The 27384-nt window shown below is 38.0% G+C and overlaps 2 protein-coding genes and 1 long non-coding RNA gene across 6 annotated transcripts; 2 read left to right on the top strand and 1 right to left on the bottom strand.

The window, feature by feature from the left end:
• Nucleotides 1-542: 542 nt before the first annotated feature.
• On the bottom strand, nucleotides 543-6599 carry LOC103946983 (probable cyclic nucleotide-gated ion channel 20, chloroplastic). Of its 2 annotated transcripts, XM_048589935.1 has the most exons (13): nucleotides 6469-6599; nucleotides 5617-6145; nucleotides 4733-4924; nucleotides 4430-4528; nucleotides 4165-4302; nucleotides 3567-3815; nucleotides 2961-3224; nucleotides 2427-2572; nucleotides 2020-2097; nucleotides 1712-1841; nucleotides 1253-1499; nucleotides 1018-1180; nucleotides 543-834 (listed from the first exon to the last, which is right to left on the bottom strand). In XM_048589935.1, the coding sequence occupies exons 2-13, from the start codon at nucleotides 6127-6129 to the stop codon at nucleotides 681-683; spliced, it is 2373 nt and encodes a 790-aa protein (XP_048445892.1). In that variant the 5' UTR covers nucleotides 6130-6145; nucleotides 6469-6599; the 3' UTR covers nucleotides 543-680. The 2 variants fall into 2 exon arrangements, with proteins under 2 accessions (XP_048445892.1, XP_048445891.1); XM_048589934.1 differs by lacking the exon at nucleotides 6469-6599 and having other exon boundaries at nucleotides 5617-6418.
• A 9415-nt stretch (nucleotides 6600-16014) lies between these two features.
• On the top strand, nucleotides 16015-16949 carry LOC125479870. Its single transcript, XR_007260338.1, has 2 exons — nucleotides 16015-16328; nucleotides 16434-16949. It is a non-coding gene; the product is annotated as an uncharacterized LOC125479870 (long non-coding RNA).
• Nucleotides 16950-22114: 5165 nt separating this feature from the next.
• Nucleotides 22115-26481, top strand: LOC103946879. Of its 3 annotated transcripts, XM_048589910.1 has the most exons (8): nucleotides 22115-22260; nucleotides 22433-22757; nucleotides 22910-22983; nucleotides 23800-23901; nucleotides 24491-25003; nucleotides 25119-25215; nucleotides 25709-25784; nucleotides 25989-26481. In XM_048589910.1, the coding sequence occupies exons 5-7, from the start codon at nucleotides 24507-24509 to the stop codon at nucleotides 25769-25771; spliced, it is 657 nt and encodes a 218-aa protein (XP_048445867.1). In that variant the 5' UTR covers nucleotides 22115-22260; nucleotides 22433-22757; nucleotides 22910-22983; nucleotides 23800-23901; nucleotides 24491-24506; the 3' UTR covers nucleotides 25772-25784; nucleotides 25989-26481. The 3 variants fall into 3 exon arrangements, with proteins under 3 accessions (XP_048445867.1, XP_048445866.1, XP_009355966.2); XM_048589909.1 differs by having other exon boundaries at nucleotides 22910-23901; XM_009357691.3 differs by having other exon boundaries at nucleotides 22433-23901.
• Nucleotides 26482-27384: the final 903 nt, after the last annotated feature.

Raw genomic sequence — 27384 nt, 5'->3', positions numbered from 1 at the left:
CGTATATAGGTACATACTCAAACATAACACAAATTCTATAGCCCGATTATGGGTGCACCGCTCAAATATATAAATATAACGAAATGAAAGTTTATATAAAATAATCAAGAATGAAATTTGTATTAGTAACTACATCCAATCTTCAAACTCAACACTATTTACAGATTAATGCTACTACCAAAATTACATACACACATTTGCGTAACCAAAACACAAAAGCAGAGAGGAAGGCTTTATAATACTCAGCATATACTTAGTTGGGGCGGTTCAAATCAGGGTAAGCGAAAAACACAAAGTCAGGGAAAGGTTGGTAAGGTAACTCTTTATCCCTAGCTGATGTTAAATATGCTTAATCGGGAATTGAAAACTACTCAACGAGTCGTTAAATTTAATTAATTAAGATTTTGGAATCGATGTTATTTCAAAATATTCCGGACAATATTCAAATCTCCTATATTGTTTGGAAATTTTCAAAAAATAAGTGCGCGAAAATTATTTCCTTTCTTTTGTTTGTTCTGCATATATGCTTTCAATCGATTTAATGAGCTATATTTGTATACTTTTATTTCTCCAACACTATCCAGCATATTACATATATATGGATGGCCTTCTTGAAAATGAAGGTACAACAACTAGTACACATGCATCTGTACATAAACAAATTAAGTTCACTAATTAGCTTATAACAGTGCATGATTGAATTGGGATCGGCATGGGAATTGAGATTGAGATTGAGACTGAGAGGAATCTGCTCGCTGTAGGCATTTTTTCCTGTATCTCCATGCTACTTGAATGTATCTTGCTGCAAGACCTCTCCAGTAAGGTGACTCATACCTGCCAACAAAAACCAAACTTCAACACCAATGTTCGTCGTAAACTACTACCACATGCATCCTAGACGATTTCTCGCAGACCATCTATGCATGTCACCAGTCTTCTATCATGCATTTCGATAGAAATAATTCTCAAACGTATGCATACATGAGATATGAATAGCTTTTTTTTTAAAAAAAAAACCTTATGGCTCCTTGAACACGCGGGTTGCGCAAGAATCTGGAGAAAACACTGGTGACTTCTTGAATGTCAGCTGCTCGGAGTGAAAATGCTTCAACATTTGTTAAGCATCTTACCATCCTGTTGCTAAGCAACCGCTGTCCAGGAGTCCTGATCCTTTTACCATCTGCAACAGAAACCACATTGATAAATTGACATTGTTTTTTTGAAACTTTTGAAGAATGCTCAAGACTGATACCTTTGTTTACTGAAGAATGCTCTAGACACCATGTGAGAAGCTCCTCACCACAAACATCTCCTTCAGATAATGAAATTATAATCCCATCTTCTCCAATGCTCTCCATTTTCCCCCTCACTATAAAAACCATCTTCTCGATGAGACCACTAGGGTAAAAAACTTTACTTCCCTTGATGTATGTCTTTTGCCTGAGTCTTGTACAAATGGAATCTAAGACGGGTTCATCCATCAGGGAAAAAATTCGTACCTGCAGAATTTTCGGAATTTAAAACATGCATTATGAGTTAATATGCTCCAACCTGATAACTTTGAACCATAGCCAGCTAATAATTCTAAGGCAAAAAGAAGACCATCATTCATGCAGAAAGCAGAAAATCCGATATTTGGATCATTATAAGTTTCAGTTTATGGATTAAAAATCTTAGATATATTATTATTCCGTGAAACCAAGATGCTCACTTTCTTAATAAATTTGAAGAGATGGCGTCTTATATCAGTCTGAAGGTCTTCAGGCAGGAATCCCAAAAGCATTTCTTCATTTACTCCTCTGGTTGCTGCCCAAGTGTACCGCTCAGCTTCTCGCACTTGCCTTCAGAGCACAATACGTGAGGCTTTAATAGTCAATTTTTAACATTACGGAATTATCGATTTATGAAGGGATTGTTCTTTTCATAAAGCACTAATTTATTTCTTTTACAGTGGATAGTATAACATAATGCATGAGGAAATTCAGTTGTAAAAAAAAATAACGTTATGGTACACCATACCTTCTAAGCTCCTCTGGCAAGCGTCTATGGCTCATCCACTGCTCAACGTCACGACGTCTAAGGGACATTTCTAACCGTCTGTACAGAGAAACAGATTTTCCTTTTCTTAAATCATAGCAGAAGTCAACTCGGAAAACTAACTGCTGGTATCTATTGCTCTATTACTTTGAGACTTAATCAAAAGCAGACATAAAACTTTGAATTTCAGACAACAGGAGAGAGTTACTAACATTTATACAGTTGGATGATTATGAAACCGAGAGGAACTTACTAGGCAGAAAACATTGAAAAACCAAAGATCTACGGCTTCGATAAAAAAATAGTGATATTTCCATTGATATGTCACGATCAAGTGACTCTAAATGTTGGAATATTTAAGAAGATAAATCTTAGGATAAAAATTGTACCTCCGGCCAAGAGCCTGCAGAAAGTTCTGCATATTTCCAATGAGAAGAGCGAAAAGCAAGAGACCTACGGCAATGCTGCCCATTGTAAATAGGACTTCCCAAACATAATAGCTTGGAACTAGATTTCCAGCCAGGGTACTGATTTGCTGCATAATGTAAATGACATGGTTATTTTCATTTAGCTTTGTAATGAGACCATGCCAAAACAATCCGTACGCCAGGAGATAAAGAAACGTAAATTTTTTCTTGAAAATATTATTCGGTCAAACACTGATGCCATCAACTTTGAGTTTTCATTTCAGAATAAAAAGATTCAGAACCAACTCAGTTCAATTTGAACTAGGTAGGACAATAGTCACAGTACAGAGAAGGGTCAAGTATTGTATCCCCTGCAGTTTAAGCTTTTAGGGTAGAAGGGTAGTCAATCACAAGATTATGATGGACAATTAACTTAACTGAGTATAAAGTAAGAATTATACAGTTATTTTAAATGATTCGGCTTTGGCCAAAAGAAGGGACAAATGGAAGCGATACCTGGAATCCCCAAAACAATGCGTACATATATCTAGTGACTACACTCTTTCGTGTTGAAAGACCGGCTGTTTGGTAGAAAACTCCGTAAGTATAACCAGTTGGAGTTAAACACGCACTAGCATTCGCATTGTTTTTCCAGCTATCAAGTGATGGATTATCTACTCCAGAATCTCCAAATTCATTTCCATGCTCACAATCTATGAAGCTTATACACCCATTAATTCCAGAGGTACCGCATGCATCTTCAAAACATTGATTAATCCTCTGGGACAAGAAAGAGGGGAAGTAAGTGAATGATTGATTAACCCTCTACATTATTTAAAATTCATGATATTATCCATTACAAATACAATAATGAAAAAAAGAACTATCAAATTGAATCATAATATTGTAAGTTTAAGCAAGTAGATAAAGATGCAAATTTTCCCATTTTTGCAGGCATGAAATTATCACCAAGTCTGTTTCCTTGTTTGACAAAAAGGTGAGAAGAGATTGTATACGAATCTTGAATAATTCTGGACATGCAAAATGAAGACACACGAGGAACATAAACATGTCTATCGCAGGAAATTTCCGAGAGTTAAGAATTAAACATTTTCCACCCACCTGTAGCCCCATGAGGTAATAGCACGATCCAACAACGTGGCCAGCCAACACAAAAGTGAGAGAATTTATTACAAAAATTGTCCATGCTGACTCAAATATGAAGCTACTTGGATTCTGACCAGCGAACAGAGGCAGAAACCTAAATAACCTGGGAATATACTGAACGAGAACTGAAGCACGTAAAAGATTTTTTGCAGGGCTTGCTCCTCTTAATCCAAAGTTGTTTGGTAGAAATAACAACGTTATGATCTGCAAACAATTGGAAGAACAACTTACCAAATGGGAAAAAAAATGATGTGTAAACATCAGACAGAACAAGTTACAATGTCATGTTAGCGTATGAGTAGATATATTGACAGATGCATGCAACTTAGGGTGGATTGAGAGGGCAACAGGCAGGGTTTATCACCCTCCCTCGGCAAAGCCACTGAAAAACAGTTTTCTTCCATGGCAAAAAGCAATGAGAAACTTGCATGAAGTAATAAATGGGTGTAAAAAATGCCAATAAAACAAAGGAAACCAAGAATACAGAATATCATGCGCGTGTTTGTGTGTGTGGGAGAGAGAGAGAGAGAGAGAGAGAGAGAGAGATGTTTACCTGAGGCAGCGGTAATACGTTAAAAAAGTCTAGTAGAAAATATCCTTGAAGGTAATTCAGAGCGATTTTCTTCGGATGGTCAACTAAAACGCCAGCACCAACCACCCTAGACTCAGGACCCACATAAGCCAATCTAAACTGCAGAGAGAGGGAGAGAGAGATTCATTTATCTGTCAAGGGTTGAGACTAATCAACTTACCTCATCCATAACATTTATTTAACTTCTAAATGAGATCTGAATGTATGAGAGGGAAGGAAATCTTACCTGAAGGAGTATGTGCATTAGGTATATGAAATCAGTGATGCTTCTGAAAATCACAAGTCTTGTCGTCAAAGTCCAATCAAGAACCATACAGTTATTATCCTGCATTCAAAGACGGGGAAATCAAGTTCAAAGGAAATCAACATCACAACGAAATGAAATAAACAAGTTCTCATCTTCTCCATAGAAATCGATCATTACAAATAAATACCTAAAGTGTGTAAATTGGAAAACCAAACTAGTTCTCGGTTAACTGATAGTTCCAAACTAAATCATAAAAATGACAAGGAAGAACCAAGGAAATACCTGGTCAACGAGCAGCAGGAAGAAAAACAGTGGGTCTACAAAAATTGTTATTAAGCAAGAAATGACGAAAAACTTGTTCCATTGTTGCACAACTTTAGCATGAGGGTTCATAACTCCAGGTATACATGGACGCAGAAAAGAGAAAAAACTCCTTGCACTGCCTTTGGCATCCCCATACAGAGCACTATGGAACTACAAACAGTTGATGATAAAAGAAATATGCATAAGTTTCTTGGAGTGCTTATATCTTGTCATTCCAAAAAAATAAAAGAAATAGGGAAGGAAGCAGTGACAAGAATATATTAATAATGGACATATTGTTGCTAAATCTCAAGCAATAGTCATAACAACGAAATTAAAAAGGAAACACGAGAAAGAAAAGGATATACAATGCAGCTTGAGAGGAACTATTGCTTTGTAAGTGCTTTTGCACAAAGAGAATGTAATTACAGATATTATTTCATGCTCTCCAGAATCTCCACTGCTATTAATTGCATTGTTAACACAAAAAATATTCATGTTCTCTTGCCCTTCGTCAACTTATTATTTCTTTTCTTTGTCAAAAGATAGATTTTGTTATATTAGATATTAGATTAGCTACCGACGGGATTCAAACTCATACCGTTATGCAAGAAGTCAACTCTTTTCCACCACTGTGATAAAGGGTCACTTGCGCCCTCCATCAACTTATCAAGTAGTGCAATATACTACGTGTGCTTTTACCATCAGCAATATCCTAATCATTTGACAGGATTAGTTGCAAAACTAGACGTATTTACTACGTGGCAATAATGCATAGCATTTAATAAAAGACACCACCTAAATGTCTACAAATATGTGCACAATTTAAAAGAAAAACTCTTTGATTAGGGAGAGAAAAACACCTTGGAATCAACTATATCTGAAATCCTTCGATTAGCAGCCTTGGGATTGTATGTTGGGCAAGTTGTGCAGTAAGGATCATCGCACAGCCCCAGTCGGCCAGATCTCAGCAAGTGGTCATTTTTACCCGCATAGTTTTCATCCGTCCATTCGTTCTGGTTTGTTGCATTGGTAGAAGGAAAATATTCTCCTGCGGGTTCCACCGCTTCTTGCCCTGCTGTTAGAGCTTGAGCTGCCCGGAAAATGCTACCAGGCCTGTGGTTAGCATATAACGGACCGCTCATAGGTACAAAGAGAGGTTTGCTTTGACTCCCTAATGGACCAATATGACCTTCAAGTCTAGGTTCCCCTTCATCTGACGAGTCCGAGTCTATATAGCTCATAGGAATGGAAAGTGGTGCCTTTCGGGTTTGGGTCACGAATATGTCGAACAGTAGCTGCGGATTATCTTCTGAGTATTGCGGAAGAGTGTTTGGTAGGATGGGTACCTCAGTTCCATTATAACCAGCAGCCATTTCTCACAAATCGAACCTAAAAACAAAGATTGTGATTTTCGAGTAGAATTTCTATACAATTAGTACAATGTTAGAATTACATAAGTGATCATGCTAGTTAGTTCCATTTGGGTTCAAAAGGTCTTTGTTTTCTGCAGGGAACAAAGCTTAAAGATATCAAAAAACAACATTAGACAAAACCTACAGCAACTTACAGCTTCCAAATTTTTTTAATTTCTAGTTTGAAGGCATAAATTTGCATTTATAATTATTAAAACAAAAGAATAGAGAGGGCAAAAAAGCATACATTGTAAGTTGAGTTGGAGTTCAAAAATCCTGCAAAAAAGGTGTGAAACTTACCTGAATAATTCGAAAAGACAAGCAGAGTTGAACGAGAAACCCAATAATATTAACTCATTTGATTAATTAGCGTACTAGCTAAAGAAAGATACATTCTCATCACCGGGAGGGAGGGAGGAAGAGGAAGAGAGGGGGGGGGGGGGGTGGGGTTGTTGTGGAGAGCAAGTATAAAAGAGCTGCAAAGGACTTGAGGGCTAAATAAAAGAGAGGGCAGCTTGGAAATTCCAAGGGAGCGCAGGCAAAGGGGTGTTTGACTGTTTGTTATTGGATTTTTGAGGAGCTTGAAATTTCCCGTGGAAGCAAGGAGGGCGGACCGGACACGATTATCCTTGTTTTCATTTGTTTTTGCTACCGGTCAATACAATATTTTACGCAAAAATAAAAGAAGCTTGCTAGTTGCTGCTGCATATTTGTTTGTTTAATACGACAACTTGAGATCAAATTTAAACAGGACAGAAGACTCCTTGGGATGTAAATAAATGGGTAGGGTTGGAGCTGAACAGTCTGTGTCCTCCTTGTTTACTTTTGTTCTTGGTACATTAGTGGGTTAGGTTTGAATTGTTCCGTAGTTGATACCTCTCCAGTTAACATATAGTGATGTAACTACATGAGGAGGGGCGGAGAAGTTGAACTGACCTCCATCCAATCCTAAACACTTCATATTTGAAGTTGAATAAGCCGCGCCCATATATTCCTTATAGTAAAACTCATTCTATATTGAACCACTCGAAATTCGAGTGCACCAACGTAGACATATTTTTGTTTAAGTGTTCACTTTTGGTCAACTTGGACTTACATGAGAAATCAGGTCCGCATTGGACATTTTTCGGCCTAGATTTGGGTCAAACTTTGTTCATTGCCCAATTTATAAAAACATGACTACCCTTGACTGGATTACTACAATGGAAAGAAAAAAAATCTAAAAAAAACTTTGGTTTTAATGAAAAATGACAAATAAAGATGTAGTGAATAGTACCGAAGAAAGGTAGAAATGTGGTTTTTCGTTACAAGTGAACAGTACCGGAAATGTTTCATTAAAACTCCCTATTATTAACACAGGAATACTCAGTATTTTCATGCTTTAGCCCCTGTTTTGTTGTTCTTTTGCTCTTTTATTTTCAATCTTAATAGTAAAATGACAGTTTTATCTATGTAGTACGCTTGTGAGTATAATGCATCTTTATGTTCCAGCTCCTTTCTCAAAAGGGTAAACCTACGTGTTGGTCATCGTAGAAAGCTCTTCTACTGCTTCCAATAGAGATCTCTCGATCTCTCCAGCTCTCTCTCTCAAAAACCAGGAACCAAAAATCGCTTAAGTTCTCTCGGCCAACCAAGCTCGCCCATTTGGGCTTCCACTCCCATCCAACCAAACCCCCAATAACAATCACAACAATCCACAGAGGGTGTTTGACTGTTTGTTATTGGATTTTGAGGAGCTTGAAATTACCTGAAGGAGCCAGGAGAGCAGACCGGACATGATAATCCTACGACTACCGGACAATACTATCCAATGTCCGTCCTCCTTGTTTATATTTGTTTTGCTACTTGGTAGGTTGGTAGGTTGGTAGGTTTGACAGTTAATACCTGTCCGGTTAACTTGTCTCTGGACAATATTTTACACAAAAATAAAAGAACCTTGCTAGTTGCTGCTGCATATTTATTTGTTTAATACGACGACAACTTGGGATGAAATTTAGAACAGGAGAGAAGACTACTTGGGATGTAAATACATGAGGAGGGTTGGAGCTGAACAGTCTCTGTCCTCCTTGTACTTTTGTTCTTGGTACGGTAGTGGGTTAGGTTTGAATTGTCGGTAGTTGACACCTCTCCAGTTAACATGTAGTGATGTAACTACATGACGAGGGTAGAAGTTGAATTGACCTCCATCCACTCCTAAACACTTGATAACACACTCACCCACCCAGCCCCAATTTGATGGCAGTGGCGTAACCAAAGTAAAATCAAGTGGCCAGCTACAGTCAATTGTCTCCTCAACTTTAGAATAGATAATAATGCGCCGAGCAGATGTTGGGTTCAACAGCTGAAACTACCAAATTTAGACAGAGCAGAATATAAGAAGGATCTAGGAATCCGAGGGTTTGTTAGTCGTGATTAAGTCCGAAAGTCATACAAATTTGCGTTTTCATGGTTAATTTTTACTTTAATAGAGGTGCTCTGGGCTTGTGGGTGGGCGTCAGTCATCATCTCGAGCCTCGGATCCTCGAGTCTGGCGGCTGCTCGGCAGGGGGCTTTCCTCCTACACTCTTCTCTCCACCAATCTCTCTGTAGAAGGGCTCTCAATCCTATACTGTAGCTTTCTCCTATGTAATATGCATGTATATATGTACAAGAAATCTTTAAAAGGAAGGGATCCTTTTTTTTTTTTTTTTTTTTTTAAATGGGGACTAGTTGTGGGGTTTATCTTATATCGAACCTTAACTATCCGAATTATTTATTTTTCAAGTTGCATCTCATAGATCATCTTTGCCAAATATTAGCCAAATCGAAAATGTTTAAGATATCTAATTGGGTTCAAAGAAATTAACAAATACTTTGATATATAAAAAATAATGAAATTTGATCTTGATAATTAAATAAGCCAATGATTTCAGATTGAATTGAATTTTTGCAAGGATGATCTATGAATCGAGATTTACAAAATAAACGGTTCGAATTGTTGAAATTTTATGTGGAATGAACCCCACACCTAATCCTCATTTTTTTCAAAAAGTTAGGATCCGCTTAAAGGGCATGTATACGTACATACTCAAATATAACACAAATACTATAGCCCGATTATGGAACCACTCAAATATATAAACATAATGAAATGAAAGGTTATATAAAAAATGTAGAATGAAATTTGTTTTAGTAACTACATCTAATCTTCAAACTCAGCACTATTTACATATTAATGCGACGAGCAAAATTGTATACACACATTTGCGTAAACAAAACACAAAAACAGAGAGGAAAGCTATATATACACAATACATTTTTTTTTTTTTTTTGAGTGGGGGTGTCCAATCAGGTAAGTGAAAAACACAAGGTCAGGAAAAAGGTTGGTAAGGTAACTCTTTATCCCTATCTGATGTTAAATATGCCTAACCGGGAATCAAAAACTCTACTCAACGAGTTGTTAAAATGAATTAATTAAGATTTTACGAAGTCCTCCTCCAGCGTCGCCTAGAGAGGAAGAACTCATAGTCCGGATGCCTGTTTACAGATGTCGTACTTCCTTTGTTCACAACAGCTCTTGCCATAAGCGATGCTGTCTCCTCAAGTGTCCTCAAACGCTCCTCTAGTACTCCACAAGGGTTTAAGCCCGATGGTGTTATTGTTGTCTGCTTCGGTGCTGAAGGCCTTAGCTTGAACCAGCATTCAGCCTGTGCAAGCACGAAACAATATATATTAAATAATAAGCGCAGCAAATTTTACAATATGCCTTAACTATATGCCACAGCTGCGCGATATTTGTGCAATCTATGCACTATTAGCCATGACTACCTGAGCATTGTAGCTTTGCAGACCCACAACTGGAGATACAATACAAGCATCCAAGTTATGAGGCTCAAAATTGGCACTTCTACGTATCAAATGACCGAGTGAATGGTAAGTCAGAAATGCTGCACGGAAGCTACCATCAGGTATCCTGTAAATTGGATACCATGCCACTGAGTACCTGAGAATCACATGGCACATGAAAATTATGTCCTAGTTAGAATTCACCCGGCGTCAATTGTATTACTAATAATTTTGCTTCGTTTTGCGAAACTAATAACGGGCTATTACAAACACATATTTTAAATTTAGAGAGATTGAAGCGAGTTTTATTACTAACCAGGATCTGGGATGCAGATCATTCAGATTCATATATTCTAGTTTTGTTGGATCTCCATATGCTTTAGAATGTGACAGTCCATCACCTCGTACCAGCTCTTTTATCCTGAAACGAAGGGCAACAGATTCAGGATCATCAAAAAATACATAAAGATCCTTAGGATCTTTGAAAAGCAACAAAATAAATACTACACGGATTTAAAATGATAACTTTAGTAAAAATATAAAAAAGATACATACTTGTTATATAAAGGTCGTCTCTCCTGCGGTTGTTCTGATTCAAAATATTCAAACAGTACCTCTAAATCACCGGACCCTGTTGTGTCAGTCAATCGAACAGATACATCTTTGGCAGAAGCAGAAGATTGTTCTGAAATACAAAATTGATTTACAAGCGGTTGGGTGATCGCATCTTCCTTATGATCAGATTGAGGAAGAAGTACTGAAAATATTGGCAGACTACCAATGCTAGAGGATTTTTTGGATGTCTCAATATCCTGGCTTGAGCTTGACGCATCAGAAACACAAAACCTAGTGTCAGCATCTACATAATCAGCATTTCCCTTCTTGAATAGCTGAATTCCTGACAAATAAGGGACAAAATAAGCACGAAATGCAAAGTGATCAGCACCCAATCTCTTTGAATTTCCAAGTTCCTCGGCCCTTATTTCCAGACCATAGCTACCATATTTCTCATACCACTGCCATAGGCATCCTAAAGTGATGTCAGGTGTCTCATGTCTGCACAATGGCACACCTCCAACCTGATCAACCAGGTTCCTTGAGCAGCAAGTATGACAATTTACGGAATTAGGTGATTGATGAATAGCCGGGGATGAATGATAAAGAAGTCTTTCGAATTCAGCAATTGGATGACCAGTGGCCATTTGAACAGCCTCAGATGCCAGTTGTGCCCTACAAGCATTATTTACTGCTTCTAGTATTCTGTTTGAATCAGATTCAAATGTATTTACATCTCTAGGTATGTCAGATTTTTTTATGTGGTTAGCTGCATTGAGCTTGTTATTGATCAGTTTATCAGTTGTACTTGGTTTTGAAAGCCTTCCTTTGAATCCGTTGGAAGAAAACGTTAAGTCTCTAGAACTTTGACATGTGGGCACCACTGCAACATCAGAAACAGGATTGTGAGTATTGAAGGCTGCGTTCCCTTTAGCAGTGTCTTTAAGAGTCCATCTCCTAGAAGCTGCCTCATCAGAATGTTTGAGTGATGAACTGCCAGATCTAGTAGAGTTTGTCAACCTGGGATTCTTCAACCCAGCTGGCATCCACTTGTGGGTAAAAGATCCAGAAGTACAAGAGTTTTGCCTGCAGCTTTCCGCAAGAGACGTTTCTTTCTGTACTTCTTGACTTGTTGCATTACAAAGTAGATGAGGAAGGTAGGCTAGAGACTGCATTGTGCTATTCTCATTTCTTGCACTTTGATTCTTCATGTGAGATACACTATTACCGACACTTTCAAGATGATCCATTTCAATTGGACAGAGTCGTATGGTGGGAACTGATTCAGAGGTCATGCATTCTACTTTGCTGCTCTGAAATCCAGTGCTTGGACAGCTAGGCAGAGAACAAGATCTCGTAGCATGATCTAATCCTTTGTTGCCCTTCGCATGATCTGATATATCATTTTGTTCTATCATATCCTTCACACAACCATCTAAGCTGGAGAAGCTGGCATAAGACCCCTCCCTGGAATAACAATTGTATTCTTGTTTCAAAGCCGGATCACCTTTTCTTTTCAATTTCTTCGAAACCTTATCTTTTTGCTGTTTTCTATCCTCACTCTTTGGAAAGGCATTTACGTCAGCAGCGTTACAGGGTATTTTAAGCAAAGGGGACTTTCTCGAAGGGAGATCGTAACATGAGTAAACAGAACTTGCTTTCTTCAACTCCCCAGTGCAGTCGCTGGATTCATTTTTCTGGACCTTTTGCCAGACAGACTGATTGGTTTCCTTCCCTGTATGCAGATTTCCAAAACTTCCAAATTTAGAGACATTTGAATTTCGAGGAGCGACTTTGTTTTCTTTACTTCTCTTGTTATGTGCAACGAGTTGCACGTCACTATTGCTACGACCCTGAATACCATGCCTTGTTCCCTCAGTGTGGCTGTAGGAATCCATGGCATCATTTAACGAGCTTTGACAAGAGAAATATCCCTTTCTTGAACTCAAACTTGGCGGTTCAGAAATATATATATTGTGAGTTTCCGTCTCAGCATGTTTTTCATCACGACTAGTAGTAGTACTAATATCACTGTTTGAACCAAAAGAAACTGAATCCAAAATGAATGAGTCATGGATATCAGAGTAACGTTTGGTATACAAATCATTGTAACCGCTCGCCTGCATATGAATACCTTCCACTTCGTTGAAGATGGCAAATCCAGAGTCTTCGAGTAGAACCTGATTTCCAAAATTACTGACAGCAGGTATACCCGCCTCATCACTTGAAGAGGTGCATGTATTTGGTGTTTCAGAAATCCTGGTTCCACCATCTGGCAATGAATTATCTGGTGCAGTTGAAAATGACAGTGTTCTGTCTCCATCATTGTTGCCACAGGTTTCAGAAGCTGAGCTTCCATTGGGATATTCCACATACAGCACTTCCGGTTCATTAGAGATAGTGTTGATTGAAAACTTCTTGTCCTTCTTTCGATTCTTCTTTCTCGAACTTCTTTTTGCGGTGTTGTCTATTTTTTGGTTACTGATACTCAAAGTTGATGAGTTAACAGCATTAGAACCATTTGGGATGGTACTTGCTGAATCACTGCAGGTTAAAGATTTGTGAAAAGATTTCCTGGGAACTCCATTCCACTTAGTACCTTTACTTGTCAAGGTCTTATTTCGAGGTTGGTGTCGCACGCTTGAACCAGTGAAGCTTCTGTTTGTAAATGACTTGACAGAATAAGTGACGTCAAGGGGAGGCATTTTGTGAACCCTTTGTCGAGTAACCTTGAATGGGTTCATTGGTGGCGGGTAAAGCAGATGTAGATTATCCATATTCACCAGAGAATCAACTACCGAGTGATTTATATTGTAAGGACATTGTGCTGGTAGTTCCATGATTCTCCGTTGTCCACCAGGTTCAAGGGCAAGGAATGTAAGGATACCACACCTGAAATGTCAAATTAAAAGTCATTCCTCAGCAATAACAGAAGAGAACCAGAAAAATAAAAGGTATAAAAGTAATGATAATCTTAGCAATGTCCTACAAACGCTGATCTAATGTCGGTGACCTGGTTTATTGCTTCAGTCAAAGTATAAAATTTCTTGGACAGTCCACACCAATCAGGAATTGCAGGCATAATCTGACATACTTATGCATACGCATTTTGTTATGCATTAGATGTATATATGATGATTAAGAAACATGCAAAACCATCAAAGGAATAGAGGTCGGGTTATGCATTGCTAAATACTTAACAACTAATTCAAAAGACAGAAGAAAGCATACAACCTCAATTTAGTGGATTACTTTCACCATACATCTGTGAGAAACAAGCAATTAGGCAATGGCAATCGAAACAGTCTTACCTACGATCAGAGTTTCTCCATGTGACAGAAGGCACTTCACAATCCTGAGCAAGGTAGTAATCGACAGAAAACTAGTCAGATGTATGGTGAAAAGTGAAGTAGATCCAAATTGATTTGTAAAATAGACATATATTACTGCTAAAGATGTTCCAGAACTTTCTTGTTTCCTTGACAACGAATCTCTTCTTGTGTCTGAAATTTTCTGGATATCACTGGTGGTCCTTGGAAGGGCACAATGCATCTTGCCGTGCCTGCCCACGTCGTCAACACAAATAAAACAGTTAGTGATGTTCTAATACAAAATTATAAGGTGCTAATGTATTCAAAATCTTAACACTTCACAGCATCAGCAAGTTAGATTTTACAATTGTAGTGCATTAAGAAGAACCTCAATTTTTAGCACTTTTTCACAAGCAGCACACCCGCATTAGTTTCGTTAGTTTGCAACCCAGAACCTTATAGTGACTAACACAACAAAACCAAACAATAGCATCTTCTCTCTATCCTAGAATCCAAACCAATTGGCAACCCAGAAACATCACTTTATTATGACATTCTCAGAAGAGTTGTGTTAGGCTGTTAGCTAGCGGCTTTACTTGTCCCGTAGTCATATATTGATTGCATCCAAAATTCTTATTGCAGCTTGGACATGGCTTATTGACACCTTCGCCGTGCAACCTTTGGTTTGTCGAAAAGCCCGGTTCTCTATTGGATGGGTTTCGCTTTGGTTTACAAATTGCATTTGTCTACAAAAACTCTCAAACACTAACTAAGACAACAATTACGAAGGTAATACCAAAACAACAATAATGCCTTCAATCAAATGAGGCAACGATACCATGTCAATCCACTAGACTCAAGTAAATTAATCGTGTAACTAAAACAACAATTCCGAAAATAAAAGAACGTTCTCTTTTCCAAGCATTCATAATCTGCAGAAAAAAGAACATAGGATTGAAGGCAAAGTACCTCAAAGGTGTTCAAGATGAAGGTTGAAACATGAACAAATCCTTATTCGCTTTTATCCTCAAACAAGTAGAAGGCATTGCTTGCATAACACACAAGTTGGCAACCAAACATTCACCACTTCTGCAAATTACCCTTTTTAACAAAAAGGATTGAAGCTGAAAGCAGAAATGCAAAAATGTAGATAAAAAGGAAGAAAAACAGAGAAAATAGAAACAAAATATGGTTTGCTGACAATCCTCAGACTAAAATTCCATCTACAACCCACTCATTAAATTTACTAATTTAGACTGAAACCCAGCTAAATTTATCCCAAAAATATGAGGAAAAAAGAAGAATTTACCTGAGAAATTCCCTAAAAATAATTAATTCAAAAGAAATGGATTGACTAACTTGAAACATTGATGAGGAATCCAGAACTAAATTTGACTGCAACCCATGAATCAAATCTTGGAAAAGAAGTGTCTAAAAATGTAAATAAAAGATTGCACTGTAGTTGCAGAGAAAGCTCCCCAAATTTAGGTGTGAGGTGGAGAATATCTATAGCTAAAATTACTCAGCTGATTTCCCCAAAACCAAATCTCACCCAATCTCCAATTTCTTATTTAGGCCTATGCTTCAAGATATCAAAATTTCACTTGCATGCACATATTATAGTTTTGCCTATAAATACTTCAATACTTTTTTCATTTTCTAATCAAGTTTTGCCTATAAAATGTTATTAGCACTTCAAAAATCTCATTCTACACTCCTCACAAATTTATTGTAGGGGAACAATTTTCATTCTTTTCGTGCTATCTTCAATCATGTTCGTCGAGAAGCAAATATAATTTGGTGAATGATATTAGCTTTCATGATTAATGTAATTTGAAACGTAGTACTATTTTCTTTCTTTTGAACGTGTTAAAAAGGGTCAACAAAGTTTCGACGAGGCCACATTATGCATCCTATTACGTACAACTCATATTCTCTTAATATTGTACTTCTCCCTCCCACATTATGTATTCAGTCTCTTATTTTTTCTCTTAATTATTAGCTCTTCTCTTCTATTTCTCCGTCATTTTATATATTTTTTTCTCCTATCAATGACAAAAGGATAACTCTTTATTTCTTTCTTTTTTTTGGTAAACAAACAGAGCTAAACGTTCAAAAAGAGAAACTAAAACAAAATAACCAAGCGTAATAATTGATTTTGTAGAGAGAAAAAGATAAATTTTTTGAAAAAAAAAAAAAAAAAATACTCAATGAAAAGAAATGTTGGTTAGTCGCAGCTTCCTCTTCCCTCCGATTTACAAACTCACCTTCTTCACCCAAGCCCAACACCCACACACTCGCCTTCTCTTTCAGTCTCATCGGATTCAAATTATGGCTGCGGAGGCCACCACCTCATCCAATACGACCGCGAAGGTGGCGGGGATGGACTTCCCGACGAAAAAGGCCTACGCTCCTCCTTGGGCGTCGCACATCAACCCCATCCCTTCTCACACCTTCCCTCTCGGACACGTAAAAACCCAATTCTCTTCTTCCTCTGCTCATGCTTAGCTATCGATTACTGTTTCTGATTGTATTGATTACTGATTAGCAGCTGCTTTGTGCTTGTAATCGCAGTTTCCCACTCCAATTCACAAATGGAATATTCCCAATTTACCCCCAACACTGAGGTCTGGTTTGTTGGAAATTCAAATCAAAACAGGTTGTAAAATATTGCTGCTAGCTGTTTGTTGCTTTCCAGCTACAAAGAACAAAGTCTCCTCCATGTGCTAGCCGAAAGGTGTTGAAAGACAGCAAGGAATGATGCAGAGCATGTGTGTAAAAGTGTCTAGCAGCTGGTGCATATGTGAAAGGGTGTAAAGATGGTAATCACCATCTGTCGCTGCATGTGTGTGTGCCAGATTGTTCTAAGTTCATTTGATCTGTTTGAATGGTTGTATGTGTTGTTGTATTTTTTTATTTAAAGCACTTGAGTGGTTCTTTGCTGTTTGGAATGTATAAATAAGCCTCTCGTAAGGCTTTAAATGATAGAGTGTATCATCCGAAACATTAAATCCAATTCCCATTTCCATTTCAGCTTGTAAGCTCCAAAAGAGTTGTAAACCTCTTTCTAATATTTCAAAGTGTTTGTTATCCCCAAGCTTGTTATTCCCTTTCGTTTGTCCAATATTATTGAGAGTGAAAGTGAGAGGTGTGATAGAGTTTGTAAACCTATCACCCACATCATTTGGTATTGAGTTAGTAAACTGTCAAATACCAACAATTGGTATCAGAGCCAGAATACCATTCTGGCAAGTGCAGTAGCTATGGCGTCCAACTTAGTGCAACTCCAAGTTCCCACATTGAAGAAAGAAAATTATGAAAGATGGTGCATCCAATTCAAAGCATTGTTTGGATCACAGGAGCTATGGGAAGTTGTCAGTAGTGGGTATGTTGTACCTACTGCCGAGCAAGAAGCCACATATACTGCAGATCAAAGGAACACTCTCAAGGATTTACGAAAGAAGGACCAGAAGGCGTTGTATCTTCTTTATCAAGGATTAGAAGATTCAACGTTCGAGAAGGTTGCAGAAGCAACAACGAGCAAGCAAGTATGGGACACACTCAGTACAATCTACAAAGGAGTAGATCGGGTCAAGAAAGTGAGATTACAGTCACTTCGAGCAGATTTTGAAACTGCTCACATGAATGAAGGAGAGAGCATCTCCGACTATCACTTAAGGCTCATTGTGATAGTAAATCAGATGAGGAGAAATGGCGAGAGACTCGATGAAGTACGAGTTGTGGAGAAGATACTCCGGTCACTCACATCTAAGTTTGAGCATGTGGTGACTGCCATTGAGGAATCCAAGGATTTGGAGGTGATGAGTGCAGAGGAGCTACTAGGATCCCTCCTAGTTCACGAGCAACGCATTCAGAAGAATGCAAGCCCCACAACGCTAGAGCAAGCTTTGGAGTCAAAGTTGAATATTGACAAACCAAATAAAGGTCGTGGGCAGTGGAACTCACGTCGTGGGAGCTCATCCAACCGTAGCCGAGGACGAGCCCGAGGAAGAGGTCGAGGCTATGCACAAAATCAAGGTCAGTCTCAGGAGTGGAGATCTACTCGAGGAAAGGCGCATATCCAGTGTCACAACTGTAAGCAATATGGACATTATGCCAATGAATGTTCACATAAAAATGGTGAGCATGTCAACATGGCAGAATCAAGTGGAAATACTGATGAAGAACTTACAGTCTTACTAGCACACCATGATTCCAGTAGCCAACAAGATGTTTGGTATTTGGACTCTGGTGCAAGCAATCACATGTGTGGAAAGAATGAGTTTTTTGCCAAACTCAAAGATGGGGCCTATGGATCTGTAAGTCTTGGTGACTCCTCAAAGTTGCCAGTTGAAGGCAAAGGGAAGATCAAGATCATCCAGAAGGATGGTAGAGAAGAATACATCTCCGATACCTACTACATACCAGGTATGAAGAGCAACATTCTGAGCATTGGTCAACTGCTCCAGAAAGGGTACATTATACATATGGAGAACATGCTTCTCACTCTCAGGAATGCAAGGAGAAAGCTTATTGCACGTGTTCGAATGTCAAAGAACCGGATGTTTCCGTTGAATTTGAACACAAAGATTGGAAGCTGCAACATCGGTGTAATGGAAGATGAGTCATGGAAATGGCATCTTCGATTTGGCCATCTTCATTTCAATGGCCTAAAGTTGCTGTCAAGTGGAGGAATGGTTCGTGGTCTACCCCAGATTGAAGCCACACGCCAAGTATGTGAAGGTTGTGTGCTTGGCAAGCAAGCACGACTATTGTTCCCTGTTGGTGATACATGGAGAGCAAAGGCACCACTGCAGTTGGTGCACACAGATATATGTGGTCCATTGGATCCCATGTCTTATGGAGGTAATAGGTATTTTATTACCTTTATTGATGATTTCAGTAGAAAGACTTGGGTTTATTTTCTCAAGGAGAAGTCAGCTGCCCTAAAAATTTTCAAGGAGTTCAAGGCACTCACAGAGGCTGAAAGTAACCACAAGCTTGTGGCTGTGAGATCAGATAGAGGTGGAGAGTACACCTCCAATGCTTTCCAAGCATACTGCAAGGAGCAAGGAATTAGGCATCAACTTACTGCTGCCTATACCCCACAGCAAAATGGGATAGCCGAAAGAAAGAATCGAACCATCCTTGACATGACAAGGTCCATGCTTAAGGAGAAGAATTTTCCAAAAGAGTTATGGACAGAAGCTGTAGCTTGTTCGATTTATTTGTTGAATCGATGTCCAACAAAGAGTGTCAAGAGGATGACACCACAAGAGGCTTGGAGTGGATACAAGCCGAATGTTACACACCTAAGAATTTTTGGGTGTGTTGCATATGCTCAAGTTCCAGAAGCCAAGAGGAGGAAACTTGATGATAGAGGTGAGAAGTGTGTGTTTGTGGGCTATAGTGAAGAGTCCAAGGCATACAAGCTCTACAACCCACTAACTGGCAAACTAGTGGTTAGTAGAGATGTCATCTTCAGTGAGGAAGAGACATGGAAGTGGAACAACAAAGAAGTCAGTAAAGAGAAGATCGTCTCCACTGATTTTGAAGAACCAGAAGTTGTACCACCGATTGAGCAACAGCCTACTCAAACAATCACAACAACTCCAGTGCACAGAATTGCAAGGAGTGGTCCTACATCTAGTGAGGAAAGCAGCTCCTCAACTCCAGTGAGGTTAAGGAGTCTCACAGAGATTTATGGACAAGAAGAAGAAGAAGAAACCAACTTTTTCTGCTTCTATGCAGACCACGAGCCTCTCTCATTCAATGAAGCTGTGGAAGAAGATTGTTGGAAGAAAGCCATGGAAGAAGAGATCCATGCCATCGAGAAGAATGACACTTGGGAGCTGACAAAGCTCCTACCAAATCAGAAGGCTATTGGTGTCAAGTGGGTTTACAAGATCAAACGCACTGCAGATGGGAGTGTGGATCGATACAAATCAAGGCTTGTAGCAAAGGGCTACAAACAGAAGTATGGAATGGACTATGATGAAGTCTATGCTCCAGTTGCAAGACTTGACACGGTAAGATTACTAATCTCTCTTGCCGCTCATCATAAATGGAAAATTTATCAACTAGATGTCAAGTCAGCCTTCCTTAATGGAGTTCTTGAGGAAGAAGTGTACGTGGAACAACCAGAAGGCTTCCAAGTACAGGGAAAAGAAGATAAGGTGTATCGTTTGAGGAAAGCTTTGTATGGCCTCAAGCAAGCACCACGAGCTTGGAACTCAAGGATTGACAACTACCTTCACCAAAATGGATTTCAGAAATGTCCATACGAGCATTCAGTTTACATGAAGAATGGTGCAAAAGGGGAGTTCTTAATTATTTGTCTCTATGTAGATGACTTGTTGTTTACAGGAAACAATGAAGCAATGTTCTGTGAGTTCAAGCAATCCATGTTCAGTGAATTCGAGATGACTGACAATGGATTAATGTCATACTTTCTTGGCATAGAAGTGAAGCAAGAAAGTGATGGTATCTACATCTCTTAACAAAGGTACATAAGAGACATATTGAAGAAGTTCAATATGGACAAGTGCAACACTGTCAATACCCCAGTCGCAACTGGATTGAAGCTGTCCAAAGGAGGAGAGGGTGAGTTTGTAAACTCAACAGTGTACAAAAGCCTCGTTGGAAGCCTAAGGTACCTTACAATCACAAGACCTGATATAGTTTATGGTGTTGGACTCGTGAGTCGATACATGGAAACACCAAGGGAGTCTCATTGGCTGGCCGCCAAGAGAATTTTGAGGTACATAAGAGGTACTCTAAACTATGGTCTATTTTATAATTTTGGTGAAGATGCAAAATTATTTGGTTATTCAGATAGTGATTGGGGAGGTGACCAAGATGAAAGGAAAAGCACAACTGGCTATGTGTTTTTTCTAGGATCAACAGCTTTCTCATGGACTTCAAAGAAGCAATCAATTGTTGCTTTGTCATCATGTGAAGTCGAGTATGTTGCTGTAGCCTCAACCGTGTGTGAGGCAATTTGGTTAAGAAATCTGTTGAAGTCAGTGTGTCATCCACAAGTGGAATCGACTGTGATTCATGTAGATAACGTGTCTGCAATCAAACTTGCAAAGAATCCTGTTCAACATGGAAGGAGCAAGCACATTGATACCAGGTTCCATTTTCTAAGGGACCATGTGAAGCAAAAGACAATTGAACTTGTCTACTGTCACACCAAGGAACAAGTGGCAGACATCTTCACAAAGCCATTGCCAATTGAATCATTCCGGCTACTGCGTGAAATGCTAGGAATGAAGGCGTTTTGATTTGAGGAGGTGTGTTGGAAATTCAAATCAAAACAGGTTGTAAAATATTGCTGCTAGCTGTTTGTTGCTTTCCAGCTACAAAGAACAAAGTCTCCTCCATGTGCTAGCCGAAAGGTGTTGAAAGACAGCAAGGAATGATGCAGAGCATGTGTGTAAAAGTGTCTAGCAGCTGGTGCATATGTGAAAGGGTGTAAAGATGGTAATCACCATCTGTCGCTGCATGTGTGTGTGCCAGATTGTTCTAAGTTCATTTGATCTGTTTGAATGGTTGTATGTGTTGTTGTATTTTTTTATTTAAAGCACTTGAGTGGTTCTTTGCTGTTTGGAATGTATAAATAAGCCTCTCGTAAGGCTTTAAATGATAGAGTGTATCATCCGAAACATTAAATCCAATTCCCATTTCCATTTCAGCTTGTAAGCTCCAAAAGAGTTGTAAACCTCTTTCTAATATTTCAAAGTGTTTGTTATCCCCAAGCTTGTTATTCCCTTTCGTTTGTCCAATATTATTGAGAGTGAAAGTGAGAGGTGTGATAGAGTTTGTAAACCTATCACCCACATCATTTGGTATTGAGTTAGTAAACTGTCAAATACCAACATGGTTAAAGGTATTTTCTTTTACTTTTTTCTCACTTGGATTTGCTTTCCTATAGAAAAATACCATTTGGGTTTTGTCATATGTGTTATATATAATGATGCACATACTTTGAAATTGAATTGTTATGGATGAATGCTCAAATTAATTTTAAGCTTTCACTCGATCAAATATCGATACTTCTAACCGCGAATTTGACAAAAATGTTGCATCTTTTGTTCAGAGCTGGATTTGTGGATTTTATGTCCCCCATGACTTATGTGTAAAATTATAGTTAGCGATTTTTGAGGTGTTATTATTTGAGTTGTTACTTTGGTTTTATGTCTTCACTTACCTGGTTCTACACTGACAGAAGTATTTGCAAATATCTAGCGTGATGATCTTACGGGAATGCAGCTGAGCGGTAACAAAGTCAGAAACTTGGAGTTCTTGATGGCAGATGCGGTGGAGAAGGGTGCGGACTGTGTCGTGACGATAGGCAGCATCCAAAGCAACCACTGTCGTGCAACTGCAGTGGCTGCAGGTATCTCAATCTTGACTGCTATCTCATTCTACGTATCTCAATCTTGCAGTTGGTTCCACAACTTGTTTTTATAATGAAATAAGTAATTTGGTGCCCTCTTTGGTGTTGGCTTGGAACTCGATGTCTCTTACTGCATGCCATCTTCTTTGGCTTGTTCACGTGGGAATTGAAGTTGCATGGCATCTTAACGTTACCTTGGTCTTCACCTTCACGTGGATGGTGCCTTGCAGTAGCAGACAAAGGTCTTTGTTTCCAATGCTTCCAAATTCCAAAGCTGCATGAAAATATTTCCAAAGCTGCAGCTCTTTCTCAGATTGTTTTAGACTTTCAGTCTCATCAGATTCACAGAAATGGAAGTGGCAGTCAACACCAAGAACAGCTCCGATACGGCAGCGAAGGCGGTGGCGATGGACTTCCTGACGAAAAAGGCCTACACTCCTCCTCCGTGGGCATCGCATATCGACTCCATCCGTTTCCACACCTTCTCTCTCGGACAAGTAAAACCCATTTCACTTCTTCCTCTTTGCCTCGTATATATTTCTATATATATACGATTACAGATTGCTGTTTATTTATGTAATTTTCCTGACTAGAAATTGACAGTTGCTTAATTAGTGTTTGTTAATTGTTATCAATAATCACTTGTCAGTTTCCAACTCCAATTCATAAATGGGATCTTCCCAATTTGCCACCCAACACCGAGGTCTGGTTAAAGCCTTAAAGGTATCTGCTTTTGGTTTTTCCTCATTGGTATTTGATTTCCTACAGAAACTTCCCGTTTGGGTTTTTCCCGGTTGAATAGACTTGAGTTGCTAAAAGTGTTTTCTGACACCCAAAAAACGCTTCTAACTAGGTTTGGCATACAAACTTTATTTTAAGATCCTCCTAATTAAAGATGGAGATTTCGAATGCGAATGAGTGAATAGGCTGCCCTTTGTAAATTTTATTTATAAATTGATTATACCTAGCATTAGCCTTTAGATTATGAAATTTATACAGTTAAGGGATGGACATATTTCTCCTTGTACTACTTATTTTTCTTCAAATGCCAATTAGTATGCCGCATTTGAATAAATTGACTAAATTCCCTTTAAATAAATAGTTATTTTTTGGTAAAAAAAACTTATTAATTGATTTGCTTCTAAAACTGTCATTTAGTCTTATTTTACTCGATAAAATTAATTTTGTCTCGCTTTGCTCTTTGAAATTGTTATTTTTGTCTTATTTAGTCTCAATTGACCAATTTTCTTTTATTTTATCAAATAAAAATTAAATTAAAAGGTAATTAAGAAATTTTATTTTTAACACAATTCTTTACCACCAACTTGCATACTAAAGCAATTCCAATTTCAATCTAATTTAAATCTCCGTGTGTCTATCTTTCGGGTTGGTGTGTAGCTGTAGCTGCCACACTCTTTTTAAAAGTGAAAATTTCAAATAGTAATAACATTGGCGGGAGGTTTTTTTTGGAGCCAAATTGAAATATTTCGTTAGTGGGTCGGGCCCACAATTTCAAAAATGAGTTAATATTTGCTGCAGTTCGCTGCCCGCCTGATATCAAAGCGAGGAGCCACATTTTCCTTTCCAAATATTACCCAAGAAACCAAGAAAAAACGAAGAGCCGCTGTGGATCCATATCTGGTAAGTGCTAATTCCTCCTCCTTTTTTATCAATTCAAAGCCCTGAATTTATAGAATTCCACAGATTTAATTCCTCTTTATTTTCTTCTGGAACTTGATTCCATCTGGCCGGGTTATTAATTATTAATGCCTTTATATTTTATAGTTTTGGAGATGATTGTTCTCTATTAATGCTAGGGGTTTTAGATTTAAGCTAATTCTGCTGTGCATAATATGATAGTTCATTTGTTATAAAAAGAAACACCATTAATTAGCAGTTGTTCAGTATTCTTCTTGAATCCAACTTTTTTGTTTTGGAAACTGATGAGTATTAAATAGTTTAGCTACATTCATCGTTTTTCAAAACAAAGAATCAAATTCAAGAAGGATATCAAACATGCAAATTTCCATTAATTTTGCATTCGTATAGACGTGCATTAGGTCCTCTGGACTGGACAGTTTGCATGCACTTCGACACAAATTCGAATCTGCGTAGGTTAGAGTAGTTTATATTGTCGCACCGTAAATAAAATCGAATATTTCATTTACAGCTGCTCTGGATTAGTTTCTAATTAATGCCATTGTTGTGCTTGTGTTTCTTTGAATTAAAGAAAGGTGGAACTAGCAATGGTACTTAAGAGCACTATCCCGGGTTCAGTTGAAGCGGGCAAAAACGACCTTTGCATCCCTATACTTCAAAGTTACGAGATCAAGAATGTTCCCCTTAGAAAAACTCGTTCCCCTCAAGTTTTGGGAATTGACATCGGCCTCGGTGGAGATGTTCAGTCGTGTAAGCGTTGTCGTCGTTCTGAAAGTATATCAAATATGCTAATTTGTGATCGCTGCGAAGAAGCGTTTCATGTAAAATGCTGCAAGCCCCGAGTGGTTTTTCCAGTTGACGACTGGTTTTGCGGTTCCTGTTCCAAAATTTTGTCCGAAAAGTTGCAGAACGATTCTTTCCTGAAATCTCCTAGTAGCATGGGTTTGAGGTTTGGCTTAACGTGTAAATTTGAGCTGGGTCCAATAGCAGTTATGTTGAAGTACCCCGAGCCATTTGCGTCTAAAGTTCGGATTGGTGAAGCCTATCAAGCAGAAGTTCCTGACTGGTGTGATCAAATTCCTAAGTATGTTATGCTGGTAGCATTAGTCTGCTCAATTGATTCTTGTTTTGTTCGCCTGTCGTATTGGCTAGTACTATCTGTTTAATTGAGTTCTTATAAATCGACTATAATGTTGCAGGACTCCACTGTCTGAAGTTGAAACTGATGACGGGGATTGTTCTCTTGCTGTTGTTTTGGACCCATCTCATTCTGATTGTGCTGATCCTCCTCCTCTGGTAATATAAAATCTTCAACCGATTGCTAGTTTTCTGTATCAGAAAGTTACCCTTAATTACTGTTACTTTGTTAGTGCAACAATTGCACTGGACAAGTACATTTTGCATGTCCATTGTATGTGATTTCAGAATAACATAGGTCAAACCAGAACACATGAAGATAGCTTATTTAGCAATCAAGAAAGTTGGAGGAAAATTTATGCACGCCTTTTTTCTTCTTTTGCAAAAGCCTATGAATTTATGTTCGTTGATTCTCTTTTGTTTTATTCAATCAAAAGATGCATGGGAGAGAAGGGTCGTGCGGGGGTCACTTCCTAAGTTGAAACCATAAAACAATAGTTTGCTTGCTTGATTGGTTTTGAAGTTTGAACAGAACAATTTGTTGATATATACTAGTCCAGATGATCTTGCATCTTCTTCAAGTAGTAACTTTTCCTGTTTTACTTTGTTCATGTGGATTTAACAATTGCTTATTTGTACTTGCTGTGTGTAGATGGGATCAGAAAATGGCATTGCTTCTAGAAAGAGAAAACTAGAAATGGTGGAAAGCCCCTAAAACTAGAAGTCAGGTGAGTATACACAGATACAACTTTTTTCACTTAAGGGGTGCTCAATAGGTACTAAAACACGTCTTAGCGTCTCTTCAGTGCCTGTTTAGCGCGCTTTTAGTGAAAACGTCTATGCTTAGTTGAAGATTTGCAAAAGGTTCCCTCTTGTGTATTTCCTATTAGAATAAGAAAGTTTCTGATGTGAAGAACTTCTTGTTTGTCCAGTTTTTGACACACTACCCATATACCGATCAGACGTTAAAGGAAGAAACTAGAAAGTTTATGTATCTGTATGCGTACATGCCTCCAAACTGCAAAGTCCAAATTACGAATACAAAGTGGTGGTAAGTAATTTTATGTGAGATCACAGGTGAAAACCTTGTACTTTAGTTTTTAAGCCATAGGAATTAGAACAGCACAATGTCTTTTAGTACTCTTAGTACTCTAAGTCAGCAAATAGTAATCATTCCTCCCATTTTTTATTTCTCCTTTGAAATTTGTTTCAATTTTTGGTTGGTGGTAATGCGTCACAGGGTTACAGATGAGGCAAAAGTTTGTGTGTATTCAAAGCTATGATAATGTGATAGAGAGAGAGAGAGAGAGATAATTAAGGAATACACTTTTCGTTACACGATAGAGTGCTATGTGGAAATTTTGCTCATCTATAATTATGATATTTGAAAATTTGATTGATGGATTGGTTTGGCACTACCTTTTGCTTGATGAGAAATTTTTTAGAGTGTTGGAAATACGGTCTGGCACACTAAATGTCATATTTCAATTTTTTTAAGTTTTCAATTAATTTAGGCTATTACATTTGTTGTACTGAGCTATATTTACGGCATGTTAAAAAATCTCTCTTGTTGGACAAGTATGCTATGCATGAACAATATCATGTTTGCAAGAGAAATCTTGGTAGGGCTATTAGTAGGACAACTCATAGGAGGAGAAATTAGGACAATATCTGATGAAACCAAAATTATAAAATTTACAATTTTATGAAAAGTGTTTTATAGATAACGTGATCGAGTATTCTTACTCGAGTGAAATGTTGATTTAGTCTCTAAATGATCACTTTAATAAAAATTAGGTTCTTAAATTATTTTTTTGGGTAAAATAAGTTCCTAAATTCATTAAAAATTACTAATTTCATCCATACTATCTAATTTTTCGTTAACTTAAGTCACTTGACACACTTTAGAGTGTATACCATCATTTTCTCGTCTATAAGCTCTTAACATTTCATATAGGTTGCGAAGCTAACATTTAATTTCTCTTTCAAAATTAACTTTATACATTATTTTTTATGAAAATTACCAATCTACCTTCTAATATATAATTTTGAATATAATATTAAAGATGTAATAAACAAATTTTATAATATAAGAAATAATTTTCCTAAAAAGATGATTACAAAATTTAATTTTTACTCAAATTATAATTCATAAACTAAATTAGCAATTCACCTTTTTTATTCAAAGTTTTGTTTTGTTTTACGAAGTTTCAGTCGAACGACGAGAGAAGCCAACCACCACCAGTCAGTCAACTTCACTACCAACGACAATTCCTTCTTTTGTTTCTTTCTTTGCTTGCTTCCTTTCTTTCTCTTTCAACCGAAAAT

Source organism: the organism of the source record quoted next, unplaced genomic scaffold, assembly GCF_019419815.1.
Source record: "Pyrus x bretschneideri cultivar Hongxiangsu unplaced genomic scaffold, Pyrus_bretschneideri_v1 Contig3, whole genome shotgun sequence".
NCBI lineage: Eukaryota > Viridiplantae > Streptophyta > Magnoliopsida > Rosales > Rosaceae > Pyrus > Pyrus x bretschneideri.
This window is presented reverse-complemented; position numbering and strand designations above follow the sequence as displayed.

What these genes read in the sequence shown, in the direction of transcription:
- LOC103946983 (XM_048589935.1), bottom strand. Translation starts at nt 6,129, where the DNA reads ATGGCTGCTGGTTATAATGGAACTGAGGTACCCATCCTACCAAACACT. An exon ending in TAATGCACATACTCCTTCAG is followed by an intron (nt 4,303 to 4,429) that starts GTAAGATTTCCT and finishes CTCTCTCTGCAG; the next exon opens with TTTAGATTGGCTTATGTGGG. An exon ending in CTGCAGGCTCTTGGCCGGAG is followed by an intron (nt 2,098 to 2,426) that starts GTACAATTTTTA and finishes TTCTCTGTACAG; the next exon opens with ACGGTTAGAAATGTCCCTTA.
- LOC103946879 (XM_048589910.1), top strand. Translation starts at nt 24,507, where the DNA reads ATGGTACTTAAGAGCACTATCCCGGGTTCAGTTGAAGCGGGCAAAAAC. An exon ending in TGGTGTGATCAAATTCCTAA is followed by an intron (nt 25,004 to 25,118) that starts GTATGTTATGCT and finishes ATAATGTTGCAG; the next exon opens with GACTCCACTGTCTGAAGTTG. An exon ending in GTGCTGATCCTCCTCCTCTG is followed by an intron (nt 25,216 to 25,708) that starts GTAATATAAAAT and finishes TGCTGTGTGTAG; the next exon opens with ATGGGATCAGAAAATGGCAT.